The sequence below is a fragment of the Lissotriton vulgaris genome, chromosome 4_1 (assembly GCF_964263255.1).
Source record: "Lissotriton vulgaris chromosome 4_1, aLisVul1.2, whole genome shotgun sequence".
NCBI classification, from domain to species: domain Eukaryota; kingdom Metazoa; phylum Chordata; class Amphibia; order Caudata; family Salamandridae; genus Lissotriton; species Lissotriton vulgaris.
The window spans coordinates 1,970,517,441-1,970,532,988 of NC_141691.1; the positions used below are offsets into that span (position 1 = coordinate 1,970,517,441).

Consider the following 15,548-nt stretch of genomic DNA (forward strand, 5'->3'; position numbering starts at 1 on the left):
AATGTCTGCACCAGTTCACCACCAGGTCATAATAGTACATGTGAAGGGGGGATGGTATTATAAATACGAAGAGGTGTAATATATCACAGTCTGTCTGCTTTGCAACTGGTTAGTGCCAGTTAAGGGGACTTTAGACGATGGATAACCATCGTAAATTAATCATATTTGGTTAATACAAGATGTGTTTTATTCTTGGTCCCCTAAGTCCATCAAAGGTTCCGTTGAAACAGAGCGCATTTCGGGGAAAAAACGGTACATTTTGTTAGCGATCCAGCTAGGCTCCAATCTCTGCGTTTTTTCTTCCGATTATAATCAACACTTTGGGGACAGAACGTTAAAATCCATACAAATATGACTTGATATATGACATCAGTAAACACCGCGCCCTTCAAGTTCTTGTCAGTGGCATGTAAAGGGCTGGGAGGGCTAATTTCCCAAGTATCCTGAACAAAGAATTTAGTGTGCTTCAATTATGGACTCCAGAGACGGTTTGTATGGATCATTTCATTGCTGATTGAGCAACATGGCTACAAAACACAAACCCTATTAAAAAGAGCTCACAGAACCATGAGTCCTTATTTCTGAGCTGAGTGTAAGTGCACTGACATGCCTTTTCCCCCAGGTCTAAACATATTTCAAAGAATTGTGGCCAGATGGGCGACTCTGGCCGATAATTCGGAAATCCCCTTGAACCACATGTTTCTACATTGTCCACCAGAGGGCAGGCATTCCCAAGGTTGCTCTAATCGGACATCAGATCTCGAGAGGAGCACTTTGAACAAATCGGCAAGCATTATTTTTTTTAAAATGTATTTATGTATTTGTTCACCTTGAACCCAGCGAACAGGGTCAGAGGGCTGTGTGGATGCAAGTCTTACAACAAACCAAGGGCCGGTCAGCGAGCTATCTAGTAACTACAAGTTCAGAAGTCCAGCGCTGCGAGGCCTCCGGGTAGTTATGCGCTATATAAGTGGAATTTTTCATTTCATTTCATTTCATTTCAGAAGTGGTCACTCGGAGGATTTAGTTAACTTAATATTTTTAAAAGGAATAATGTTGACCCAGTATAGAATTTCTTTATTGTATGACTTTTTATAGTGTGAAGAGGTAACTGAGCACAATTTATCATCTAATGGGATTATTTTTGAGTCTGAAGGAGATACGAATGCTTCGGGTATGCACTTTTTGTGTGTTGGCTGTACTGAATTTTAAAACAAAGTCGAAATAGAGGTAAAAATCATTATAATATTGTTAGCAAAGAGAATAATATAGTATTTTGTCACGCTTTTTGTATCCGTAGCTCTTACATGAATATTAATTGTATGCAATTTGTAAATATTTAATGTTACTCGTTTCATAGACCTCGGAAGCCTAGCTCATCAGTGAGTGTTTAACCCAATCAGTTCGAATAAAATATTTATAAACTAACATCTAAGACATAGTGCATGTAAAGAAAAACTATCCATGAAATGTGTATTCTCCTGGACGACCACACTGCTTAGACTTGGTAAAAGGTTCACTCCCATTAAAAATTGGGTATCACAGGATCGAGATGTCACTTTGTATTTTAATTAGACAACCCCCCCGCCCCCTTTTTATTCATTTTTCAAATTTCTATATTAATTGTGCACTGAAAAGCAATTTAACTGGTTGGTGATTTTTTTCTTCTGAAAGTTTATAGAGGATAGAACTGCTGTTATCCGATTCAGCCCTTTTAACTTAACTGACCTTAAAAAAGATGAAATGCAAGCTTTCCAAACAGAGTTTTAAACCTTTGTCCATCAGCTGGGACATAGATCTCTCGCAGGGGCAATAGCCCTCTGAGCTACCTTGAGTAGCTAAACTAACATGAGCACTTCACGACCCTCGCGCTCTGCACTCCTTTTTGTATCCAGCTGTCTTTGGAGACTGAGTGAAAACATTTTTCTGCACTTTCATGTTGCAAATGATCCCCCTTTATCTGGATCTTCCTCTTTTCTTCACTCTCCAGATGCTTTGCATCTGGAGAGTGTGCTTAGAAGCAGGGCTTCTTTCTGAAAGTAGGGTAATAGAGGAAATACATGATGGGATCAAGCGAAAACAAGTTTTGCAGTCAAGTACTTTGCAATTGTAACTGTAATTGCATCACTATAGTACTAACTACCCCCTACGAGGCGTCGAAGTGCTTTTTCGGTGAGTAGCATGCTGCTCCCAAAACCAAAGTGGATTCATGATAAGTAGACCTGCACATATATAACAGGTGGGACAAACCACCGGGGGCTGATTTAACCAATGATGCTAAGATAGCTCTGCAGTCAATGCCCTTGCTGCAGACACTGCAAGTCACACTGTTGAAACATAATCACCAGTGTAAGGTACATATATATATATTGTCTATTGTTCCATTACAATCCCACAAAACTGAAAAACACTGGTATTCAGTGTTATTGATACACCATTGTATGTGCTCAGCCAAGTGGAGTCCCCCTACTGCATGAACAGAAGTACTGTAATGTCTGAGTAACTGCAGTTTTGTGTGTAACCAGCAGAGGGCAGGCCACCCAAGGTTCTTTGGTTCAGTTAGAATGTATGTCTTTCTTGACGTCAAATACACAGTTCCCTTGTACGATTAAACGTCATATCGTTGGAGGATCAAATTGCAGTATGATGTCACAGGCCCCTGAAACACCGCAGGAACACTGACGTCTCCAGCTCCCTCCTTCTTTATAGCTCTGACTGTTCTGCACAGACAGGTCACTCCTATAGGGCTACCGGTCGCCCTGTAACACACCCTAAATCAATAGATACATTGATAAATACATAGATATTTACAGTAGTCCCAGCTTGTCAGAGTTCTGAAGTTTTAAAAATACTTAAGAGAGGGAACTCATTACAACGACGAACCGGAAATTACGTCAGTGAAATGATAATACAAACAAAATAAATGTAAAATGAATGCCATAGCAACAGAGCTTTACGAAAGTAACTTGTGGCTTAAATGGTAGCGGAGCAGCACTCGGATGGGCGAAGGCAACAGATTTTTAGCAACTAAACGTATCTGCTGGAGGGTCCCACCTGTGGTGAGACTATTTCCCGAAGACTTTATGAGCCCAGGAACTGCTCTGCACACCACAAACCTCTACAGCAAGCCACATGCAGAGTTCAGGTTTTAGCCCTTCAAAGCAGATGTGACATTCAGCTTCATGTGATGGAGAGTTCAACCTGACCTCTAAATGTGTGAGTGTCACTCGTAATGAGTGAGACTTAAAGCATCTGGTATTGTCTGTCTATTTTCCCTGCTGACTGCAATAATGCACGTTTAGTTTATTCTCCTACTCTTTCGCACTACTGTTGTAATAGAAATACACCTTGCTCTGCAGCCTCATGTGGTATATGGCGCCGTGGAACATGATAAACAAATAAATACATAGATACACTGAAGTTTATCGCAGATGTGCTCCATCAGCTCCCCCATCCCCGTTTATTTTATTTTATTTTATTTCATTATTTTTATTTGATTTGCATGGATATAGGTTCCACAGTAGAGTTTACAACAACACCTACTTATAATTTGATATTTTAATCTCCATTATTCAGTTCCATATTCAGATCACGTATGATAGCTTTTTGGGGTAGTGTTGAATTGAAGGCGAGAGGGACAAGCTCGAACCTTGGAAAGCAGTGATTTTCTGCGATAATGGCCTAGACCGTACGTAGAACAGAATGAGAACATAAATGCTGCTCATGTTGGTATGGGAATTGTCAGCAGGTTCTTGTTGGTGGATCTCAAATTCCTGGTGAGTGTGTGGTCGGTCAGTGTAGGGGTCAGGCAGTCTGAGGAATGCCTGACCTACCTTGAATGCAGTTGTCATCAACTTGTAGATGGCCCTGATTCCAGCTGCTAGCCATGCTGCTGCTTTATGGCTGGGCAGGCTGAAAATAATTCTGGTTGCAAGGTTAAGACCCAGTGTAAAGGGGAGAAGGAATATTACAGAGACGTTCAAGAGGACTGTTGCAAGATTTCACTTTAGTAAGGACTAGAGATGGTATAGAACTCAGTTGAGCAGGCGTGGAGAACAGTAAGAGAAGAGACGCAAGGGCCATCCAATGTTTACTAGCAGTGAGACAGGGAGACGTGCATCGGAACGAAAGGCGAAGTGGCTGAGAGGTCAACGGGGATCCTTTGGAGCTCCAAGCCACTGAGAAGGAGCGGTCAGATGACTATTGATGGGAACTATTGAAAAGCGAAAGCCTTGACTCCAATGGTTCTGAGTGAATATTCTACAGTGTTGAGCGCTGCGGACGGAGAGTAAAGTTATAAGACAGAGGGTCGTGGCGAGCAGAGGAAGTAAAGTCACCAGTGTGGGCGGGTGAAGTTTGAGTTGAATGAAGGGCACAGAAGCCAGGTTGGAAGGGACTGAAAAGGTTCTGATCTGTGATGGATGTAGTAAGTCAGATGAACTTCTTTGTCTTGGAGAAGGAAGGGAGCGGGGACACTGGAATGTATTTGAGGGTGAGAAATGGATGCTTCAAAGATTGTGGCTACGCTTCCGAGAGGAGGGAGAGAAGGAAGGCGGAGAAGCACCCTGGAAGTAAAGCCACCGCTTTCATGGTCTGTGGACTGAAGAGGTCAGAAGGTGGACATGATGCATCCGCTGATGAATGCGACACGAGACCTTTGGCATTCGTGTGTGGTCCTCGGGGTGCAATCTGATCAAGCAGTCAGGATTCCACAATGAATATTCACAAGATACATTTGCATGCTGAGCTTCTGAAGGTTGTACTAATTGAATATTCATTGGTCATATTGAAAAGCTGACATGGGGCGCCACTTGAGGATCTATGCAAGGGTGTAACCTGCATCCTCTGCTCGGTGTCCTGCTTCACTCCACTGTGCCTAGTCGGGTATCCGCAGCCGAGTGGTGAACACCACGATTTCACAAGGCAACTGCACCAGTACCGACCCTCCGCTTCATCGACACATGCATTCACACAGCGCTACGACAATATGTTCCATGGACACCACTACACAGACTCAAGTACTATTGGTAAGGGTTAGGCTGAGAGCTAGAGTAAGAAGTTACGGTGCCATACTTGGGGGATCCAGTCGCGAGAAACCTTACAGCACAGTTTCAGATTAGTGAGACAGACCAGGTAAGATACTGGGCAATGATGAGAGAATTTTTTTTAAAAAAGAGGGAGAGAAAACAGGGGTAAGAGAAACAATGGAAAGCAAAGAGATGAGTAAAATTAGAGACAGAGCGTAGCAAAGCATCATGTAAGGGTCAGTTTTGCTGTATAACTGAAATGGATACAAGAAATAGAATGAACCAAAGCAAACCACATAAACCTGAAAATCCATTGTGCAACATCCATCAGAAAAAGGGCAGGATAGAGATGGGACAGGCAGGTACCACTGCTGCCTGAGACCTGAACATGTAAAACAGCTCTGTTGTCTGAGACCTGGGGTGTAACATTATTAGCTGGAGAAATACCCACCAATCTGAGGAATGGACCTGTAAACTCTGTGCATTGTGAGAGATAGCTCTGATGTCTAAATACAAATCCTACATTTCTCTGTCATGTGCAGGAAGCTCTGCTGTGTGAGGTCTGAGCCTAAAAAACTGTGAGTTTAGTGTTGCCTGAGATAAGTGTAGCCTGAGAGACCGCTTTGCTGTCTAAAGCTAAACCCTGAAAGATTTGTGTAACCTGACTGGTAGCTCTGCAAGCTAAATTTGCATTATCTGTGAGATAGTTCTGCTGTGTGAGATCTGAACCTGAGGGTTTGCACCCAGTCCGGGGAAGCGGGGGACCAGCTGCTATTATTGAGCCAGATCCACTGTCACCGCTGGCCTCAGTGGAATATGCTGGATTTGCCCCCTTGTCATTTTACGGCACAGGGATGCATTCCACAGCATCCACATATTGTCTAGAGCACCTGAGGTAACACATAGACACACACATTAAACAGAAACAATAAAGTATACAAGTGAGTAAATCAATGTACATGAAATTTTACATAAAACAATTAGGATTACACGGTGTAGAAGTCACACACCGTCCACAGTGGGAGGCATTTAGGGCCTGATTATGACTTTTGGCAGAGCGGTGGCGCAGTGGTGCAAGCTGCAGCCCAACGGACCTGCTGAAGTTCGCCGCTGCTCGCCCGCCCGCCAGAACACAAGTTTTCAGTAGTCTGATGGGCTGTCAGCGTGGCGGTCCCGCGGTGGTGCCTTTGAAAGAGGCACCGCAGTGGAATCCCACAACAAGGTTCCTGCATGGCAAGGACTCAAAAGTTCATGCTGTGTAGGAACCTATGTGCATGCACACCGGGGGTTACATGTTGTGCCCCCATGTGTGCATGGACATGAGGTTTAGGCACAATGGGCCCTGTAGGGCCTCCTTTGTTTCCTCTCTGCCAGGGTTTTCATGGTGGTGGAACTGCCATGAAAACCCTGGGGGAGAGGAAACTCACAATATGCTTGGCGGGACCACAGTGGCCTCTGGACCGAGGAAGTTGAACAATCAGCAAGCAGTTCTGGTATTTTACTGGCCTCTACTTGTTGTTTTCTATCAAGACAGTTAAATAGAGGCAGTTGCATAGAAAACAAAGTCCCTAAGCTGAAGCAGTCAAGTCCTAGGGCTGATCTCCAGAGCCCACAAAGCACATACACATAGAAGTACATACTAAAGTATATACAAGAGGTCTTGAATGCTCGACCTAAAAACAGTAAGGTTCTAAACCCATGGTTTGCACTTTGCCTGCTGCTCCTTGATGTCGGTACATAGTTCACCGTGATATATTAGAAGGATTGTAACTTATAAAATGCAAGTAACAAATGGATCTCTGTGACAAAAGCAGTAAGTCATTGAGCCAGCTACCTAAAATACAAATCTGTGATCTGCAAGTTACTCAATATGATTTGCAGCAGGCACATTGATGATCACTGCTACTTCATGAGTCAGAACTGTGACTAGATCAAACACAGATCTCTCCTAGAAATGCAATAACAACTAGAGTGATATTATTCTTGCTGGTGACACAAATAACTCTGCCATAATCGAGTAAAATATTTTTTGACTAATTAAGTAAGTCAGAACAGATTTGCTGTTGCATTTGTCATTGTTTCCAGTTTCTGCGCAGCAGATATTTTGAAAAATAAAAGTATAAGTTGACTTTCAGACTCCTCTTTTTATGTCTCCTCCCCTTATGATTCCGCCCCTTCTTCTGCTACACTTTGAACCTTTAATTTATGGGTTTTCCGAAGTTTATTTTTTGTTTCCATTTCCAGCACTGCTTGCACCACCATATTCCATCAATTATTTAACCTCTTTCTTGTTTAACCTCTTTCTTGGGAAATGGAGGCTAGTGGTGAAGGGGGTAAGATCCACCTTAAAAATACCATTGCTTTAATATCAGAATCCCACTTTATAAATCATGTTGTTGCTACTGGGTTAATCTATGGATTCTCCTCTGACTTAAGGCTAGGGAGGGTGCAGACAATGCTATGAAGATGTGGTAGCTAAATTATGAGTTAATAATGCAGCAGTAGGTCCTGCTAGTAGTTTCTGTGTACTGCTAGGTTGATGCAACGGTTGTCGAAATAGAACCATACAACGCATCTCAGTTCTTGTCTGCTGATACAGAGCTCAGACGTTTGGGACCATGCACCTCCCGCAGGCCCGAAAGGCAATCGGCTCATGTGTACTTGGGGTTGCAGATGCAGCAGCGGCGAGCATCCTCTGTGCTCTCCTTTTCACATACGCTGCCCGTCTGCACCTTGTCAGAAAAATTATGTGTACCCGCTCCAGCGCATCTGTCAATCATGTAAAAGCTGTGGTCACTTGAGGGGGGTTGAGGGTCAAACACAGGCCAGTGTTCGATGACAGTCCTGCTACGGAAGAGCCCTATGGGCCTGTGCCGCGCTTTAGTGTGTCGGTGAGAGCTAAGATGGCGTCCGCTCACTGTGTTGTGCTTCTTCTTCTTGTCTCTCTGCTTCTAGACACAGATGATTCCTCCGTGTTTGTGATCGGGACCGTTCTCTACCGGAACCTTGGCAGCCTGCTCTCTCTCCAGAGGTAAGTCATTTCGCTGCTTGAGTATTTGGTGATCGATTTCTCTGGTGCCACTGCTACTGTCTTTCTCTAGTCATGACTAAAGATCTGCTGGCTGAAGAGAAGAATCTGAGGACAAGGCGCAGCTGGCGGGTTCATAACATTAGGTCAGCCATAGGTCTCTCTTGGGCTAGGAGTGCAAGAGTCTAACATTTACTGGGCATCATAATAATCCTTCAGAGGGTCCTTATCCCATGAAAGAATGACCCTTCGCTTGCTTACTTAAAGTTTATGAAGGACACACCACAAACTAAATTGATCCTTTGTGCTTTACACAGATGTTATAGTACCCATACATCAAAGTTAGATGAAATGCTGAGTTGATGCTGTTAGTATTGGAACCTGTGTCCTAGAGGCCTCACTCTGCTGCTGACAGCCTACTGCCCTTGTTGTTCAGCTCCCCATGAGTGCCAAGTGAAAAAGCCATCTTCTCATCAATGCCTGTAGCTTCCAGGCTTTAGTATACCTTTAAACAGCAGTTTTTATCTTTGCCATGATGGCACCTCAATAAGAACCACACACCCAGGAAGTGGTGGGTTTAGTGCCTCTGTTCCTTGATGTAGTCTCTGTTTGTAGTTCATAGCCTAGCACATGCCTAAGTCTGCCCCAACCCATAGGCCTTCTGGAAGCTGCAGCCACCTGGGAATTCTGTAGACTACACTAGTTCCTTGTCAACTAGTCTACATTCCAGGCCTGTTCCAAGTCTTGGGCTTTCAAATTAGTCCTGGAAGCCTGGGTAAGGCAGGTTTTGTTTTTGAGGAGTTTTGTAGAACTATTTGGTTACTTAGGAGCACTACCGGACACAATAGAGTTTAAATGCCGAGCAGCGGGAGTGAGATAGAGTTTAGTGGGTAATGGGTAACCCAGGCTGATACTGTTTGCCACACTCTGCAGGTCCAAGAGGTTCAGTTGAAAGCGAGCCGAAACAGCTCAGTTTAGGGCCCTTACTAAAACTGTAAATTGTATTGTCGGGCTCTGCCCTCACAATTGGGCTCAATATCTTTCATTAAGATTAGGTCTTGGAAATGTCAGCTAGTCCTAAGAACAGTGTCTATCAACAACAAAAGGAAAAAGCCTCCAACCTGCTATACGGGTAGCACACAAATTCAGACTACAGCCGAGTACAAATACCTAGGCATAATCTTCGACAAAGAGGGCACATTCGCCTCCAAGAAAGAGGTGATTAAAAGGAAGCAGGGACACTGAAGAGTCTCAAATCAAAACTGACAGGAATGATGCTCCTCCCTCTCCTCCGGGTGGCAGTCGCTAAAATACTATCCACAATCACTTACGGCAGCGAATACCTGAGAGGCAGAGGTGCCAAAATACCGGATAGCACTCTGGTCAAGGCATACAGAATCTTGTTCAATCTCCCAAATGACTCTTCGGCGGTACCGATTCGGCAGGAGTTCGGCCTAATGAAACAGTCTTTGGCAAGGCAAGGATCATTTATCATCTGCTGGCATAAGATCAGAAACGCTGCCCCAAACACCTTAAACCATCTCCTTTGGCAAGAACTGCAGGGGATGAAAACATCACTTGCCAGAAGCTATCTTCAGGAATCTCTTGCAAAAACCGGGCTATCCCAGCTTTGGAACATACAATCCAGCAATGCAGCCTTTAAAAACTGGTTTGGAAATCAGTAAAAAAGAGACTTTAGCTGGTTGAAGACAAGGCAACGTTCTCAGACAGACGCCATGCCTGGCTGACAATAAAAAGCTAAAGAACACTCGCCCCCCAAAAGTATTTTAGCCTAGGCTACTCCACAAGAACAAAATAATTTTTTGTGGAACACCGGCTGGGGATACTCCTGTTTACTCTGCATTTTCTACCTTGGCAGAGGTAGTCAACCTCATCCTCCTGCCGCATATACGGCACGGAGGGCCTGCCACACTTGCTATGCATTTGTAAAGAGCTAATGAGGGAGAGGTCTTGGCTTCTCAAAGCTCTTTTTAACTACAGAGGGATCCGCACCCGGAGACAGGCAGGGCTGGCCTGCTTTAAGCCTGGGGACCCGCAGTTAAACCGTAGGCTGGTAAAATGTCTTACCCTGGTGGAAAAGAAAATGCCAGAAGCCAGCCTGCAGACTGCACCCCTTGCACCTGATGCTGCATCGGAAGCGGGCACCTGAAGCCCAGCATCTTCGTCCTCCTGTGTCCCTCGGACACCAGGTCCATACGCTTTGTTGTTATGGGCAGACAGTGAGTTTGACCGATGTGCCAGTAAAAAAAGCTAAGGATTATGGGGAGGCAGAGTGAAATGAGCAGGACAGTGGCTCTGAGGCTGAAGCACTATTCTGTCAAGACAATCAGCCTGGGAGGGCAAAATGTGTAGCCGCCCACGCAGTGCTGGCCTCGCCTGATCTCTGCGTGCCGCGTCGTGCTCAGCCTAGTGTCAGATTCTGCTGGCAGCCATGATGCAAGATTCTGTTGTAAGTCCTCAAATGACCCCTGCTCAGATGTGTGCTGGACCGGTTAGCAGACGCCACAGTCCATGTTATCAACGTGTGTATTCACTCTCTTCTGGGAATACTATGGCTGTACTCCTTTCTTCAATGTTCTGTTACACCTGTAGTCCCAGCCGTTATTGTTGTACATACTTAGAGCCTGATTCTCAAACTGCACTTTGTAATACGTTGTGTAGAAGTATAAAACATACAACAAAACGTACTACAAAATATACGTTTTGTCTATACTTATGCGTGCGGAGCTTTCCACCCGACTGCAGAGTTTTCACTCATGTAAGTATTGATTTTAGTAGTAAATATGGAAGGGACACAGGGAATTGGGTGGGAAAAAGGGCAGACTGACTACTAAAAGATTTGGGATTAGGGAGGAGTAAAAAGGATTTAGAGAGATGAATAGATGTGTTCAAGAAGGGGCATTACCCACCCATGCAAGAATAAGCCAATTGCTTTACTCTTGGCTGGAGACATGTAACTTTCGCTTTTGTCGTAGGTTTACACTCCAAGTTTGTAAATACGTAACGTAGTAAACAAACTAAAAAGTGTAAACTTACTCAAAAGGGTAACTTACCTTTGTGAATCAGGGCCAAAGAGTAGACTGCACCACAAGACCTTGCTCCCAAGCCCTAAGTTCATGATTCCATCATGTATGTAATAACAGTTTTCAAAATAGTCTGACATCCATTTTAGGACACACAATTGGGTCCTGTGAACTAATCTAAAAAAAAACTGTGTGATAGAAATGTGGATTGTGATCGCCACAATATGATAACTGTGAGCTTCCTATTTGATCATCGTGTTACTGCAAACCTTGGGACAGCCCTGTCTCACATGCAAAAGCATCAAAGGCACATACCCCAAAAAACTGTGAGAAAGAATTGGAAAATACACCTGTTCTGCCAAAAAACATTCTGTGTAAAACCTTCTCCTGGACCTTTTCAGAACCAGATCCAAAAAAGGGGAGACTGATTCTTCTCACTGGTAGGCGCACGCCTCTGGAACAACCAGACCAATCAAACCCGGTATGCCCACTTGTTTTATGCCCCTGTCATTTCCATTATCCTTACCCGTAAGCACTTTTACTAATCAACTCAGTGTAAGCCTCGTCAGTATCAACTGGGGACAGGCAGTGGTGCAACCAAGACCAGGCATGTTATTCCACTGAAGGGTCAGGTGATCACTGTAATCACACTTAGACCTGTCACCATGTATGACAGCTCTGACACTGGCCCATCCGACATTGTCAATTTACCATGTCCTGCCCAGTCATGTTGCTAAACGACTGGGATCCTGATTGCTTCAACCGCGTTCACACCCATCATTCTAACATGTTAGTTTTTGTGCTCTAGCGCCTCGAAGCAATTACATCGTTCAGTGTGCTTTACAAGAATAGTAAGAGGCCACTGTCTTGTTTCAGACATTTTAAGCTTTGAATGGTTATGAGAATTTGAAGAGCAACTAGATGGGTATCAAAAAGCATTAATTGTTGGTTTGTCCGAGCCAATGATTGGTGTCAATAGGTTTTGTGTGACTTTCCTCGGTGGGGGATGTGGTGGGTGCAACAGGCTAACTCTTCAGCTCACACTACTGCAAGTATCTTAGGATGATGGTCTCATAAGTGTACAAACAGTGTGCCAGGCTGAGTCCCAAAGAAGGTAAGTTTCATAGGGAGTGGTTTACCTAGCAGACAGATATGAGGGTGTGCTCCATCCATACAGGCCTCACCACTTGGTCACTAGGAGATGGGACAGCATAGATAGTGCGTGAAGGAAGCAAAGCTAGTGAACAGAGGTCTATGGGGCTACAACAAGCGGGACAATGTACAGATGGGACAACTTCTATTTAGTACATGTTCATGCCTTATACTGAATCTGTGTACTGTACCTGAGTATGTACAATAGCTATACACCATACCTCTCTATTTTATAAAACAGCCTGTTCCTGCAGTTTGTGTACATTGTGTTGTGTTTATGTCTCTGCTGCTGTGAAGGAAAGCTAACAACTTACTCACCAATGAAGGTTATATTTCTCAACCATAGAGTGTGTACCAACAGACACAAGACATGAAGAAAGGACAATTATGTCTACAGATTAGCTGTAGTTAACTGACTGTAGTTGTACTTCATGTTTATATCACTGTTTGTCTTCAGGAATGCTACAGTGCTGAACTCCAAAATCCTTTCCGTCACTGTGAAGCCAACGCCACGGGCCATCCAAGTTCCTCTGGAGATCGAGTTCTCCCACATGTACAACGTGAGTACAAGCGATGCCCCTCACTGAACAGAGCTCTGCCCAGGTTTCCAATGTCTGTGTATGAATAGCAAATTTAAGCAAAGTTTTTGGGACTTGTAGTCTAGTTTATACCATTTTAAAACCAGGACTACAAGTCCCAGAAGGCAACACAAAACATTGGATTGGAGGAGCAACTCACTTCTTGAAATAGGAAAACGTGAGAGTTCCCTCCTCCGCTACAGAGGGGCATGTAGTGGCAAACATAAGTGCGCTGTTCAAAACCACAGGGTCAAGGGTTTGTTGATGAATGCCTCCTGTGTCTTTCTTGACAATGTTTCAGAATTCTTTCATCCAAGGGTAAACGTAAAATTAATAGACACTATGTTAGTTCTGCATCAGTTGTACACAGCATTAGTGCAGTGTTGCCCCAAAACTCCTGGCAACTGTGGCGCAAAGAGCCGCATTTAGTTACCAATAATATATCAAATGATATTTGAAGTTTACATCTATAGATGTGAAACACTAATATATTCAACAATGTACCTCTATTACCTAGATTACAACAAATTCCTCCCGTCAATATTCTTATAATAGATCACACAAAAATCGGTTCACTGCTCATCGTATTTTAAACTTAGTACAAGGTGTTCATTTCCGATTCACATCTCTACATCAAGTATCTTTGAACAATCAAGTGTCTTGTCACTGAACTCCACAAAGAACATGGGGTTTGTGTAGAACTGAATTCATAAATGGCGGCCAACATGTTTCACCCTCTGGACTTCTTCAGGACTCCTGCAGTATCTCTTTATCCTATGTGAGAATAATAAGTAGCAAGTTCACAGTGCGGATGCATTAGCGGGAGTAGTTGCTTCCCATGTGTAAGAGTGTTGCTAATTTTTAGTCTTTGTATATTGGATTTAGCAATATTTGAAACTGAGTATATTGGGTAGCAGCTGTACAGGTATTGTTATAACCTCGGCTTGGTAACCTGGAAGGGGAAAGTATTCTAATGCGGGATCAAGCCGGGGTTAAATGATACCCATGCAGCTATTCTATGGTGGACAGAGGGCTGTGTTGTGATTGGCTTTATTTGATCTCATGAACTCTCAAACACCACATTTGTTAGCGTTGAACATTGATCTCACTGAACCAGTCAAGAATGGTATCTTTCAACATCTTAACATGGCAGTCTTATGCTAATAATGGATCTCCAAGATTGGACAGAATAATAGAAGAACACATTGTTTTCAGACAACCGTGAAACTTCAGAATCACCCAGCTTCCCATAATGATAAATTGAATTATGGCGGGAGCTGTGGACTAATAGTGAGACTAAAAGACTTAGATCGAGAAGATCTATGATATAAAAAGCTAAATGTGTGGCATCTTCTTATAATTGTTTGGAACATTTGAGAAGCCACTGCATAGGAAAAGGAAACATGTCAGATTCTGGAATAACATTTTAAGACGTGAGACCTGCAGTAAATAAAGTAAATGGCATAGAATGCAATTGTACAATATCACGCCTTCCCAGTAAATTGACAACACACGTGATGTCTTCTCCATATTCTTTCATTCCAGGGAACAACAAACCAGACATGCATTCTATGGGATGAGACAGACATGTAAGTACGCCCCCGCTTTTGGTATCTTTAGATTTTATGCACTAGTTGTGAATATATTTTGGCCTACTGTGTATGAATTGATTATTGTTTCATATTTGTTCGGTCCAGCTAGGCTTTGTTGCGATATGCACATTTTTGTGAATATGCGGTGTGTAGATGTCATTTTGGCGCTCACCAAATGTTTAGCGTAGTGTTTAGTACTGAATTGCATGATATTGCATTTGACCTGTCAAACTGTTAGATTTATGCCTGATTTCAATCTGCATAAATAGATGTATGTGCATTGAATATAAGGACCAAATTTACTTAGTAATGTGGTTGTTATGAATCCTGCATTGATCTATCCCTCCTGGAACTCATTTGTATACACCTGATTGATTTGAAATGTGGCTGCTTCAAAATATAAGGACCTCAAAAGAAAATAATGTGCTTTTTCATTATAATGCAATAGGTGATTCAAAAAATTGATTTTATGCACACATGCTGACAATACTAAAGATAACATTTTGAATTGAGTAAGGTGTGGTACAACTTTGGTCGGTGGTTTTACGTGTGGATTGTTCTCTTGAAAATAATGCAACCTTAAGGCCTTAATGAAGAGTTGGATTTGTACAAACTTAAAAACACAACATTGAAAGGGTAGTCTAAGTGCAATGCTTGCATTTTTAATATTAAAGTCTCCAAAATATGAATGTCTAGCCACTTTGTGTTAGCATGCTAATGAAATTACCTCATACCGCTGGTACTATATGTATGGCTTATATATATTCTCAATGTTAATTTATGCTTTTAATTGGCACCGTTAGACTAATTTGGGAAGTTTAATTTCATGATATCTAAGGAATATATTGTTCATAGATTGATTTATGAAGTTATTAAATGGTAATGGGAGGAAATCATTGTTTTGCACTCTGGTGGTGGCTGTTCATTTTGTATAGCTAGGCTCTGATTTTATGTGGTATTAAATTAACAATTTGTTTGACATACCTCTTAGGGGGTGATGAACTTTAAAATTATTGGATAGTTTTCCTGATATTTCCTGATCCTTTTTCGCCAGAAAACTTGACTGAATATTTCCTGGTGCGGATTTCTTCATACAACATGGATATTAATGTTGGTAGCAGTATTTA

The 15,548-nt window shown here is 42.9% G+C and overlaps 1 protein-coding gene across 1 annotated transcript in view; it reads left to right on the forward strand.

Annotated features, from left to right (window-relative positions):
- The window catches only part of ADGRB1 (adhesion G protein-coupled receptor B1), a 473,955-nt gene that overhangs the window by 274,215 nt on the left and 184,192 nt on the right, over positions 1-15,548 (forward strand). The window contains exons 14-16 of the mRNA XM_086966285.1: positions 7,983-8,058; positions 12,709-12,811; positions 14,375-14,418. Coding sequence (XP_086822411.1) covers positions 7,983-8,058; positions 12,709-12,811; positions 14,375-14,418 — 223 coding nt within the window. The remainder of the gene's footprint in view (positions 1-7,982; positions 8,059-12,708; positions 12,812-14,374; positions 14,419-15,548) is intronic.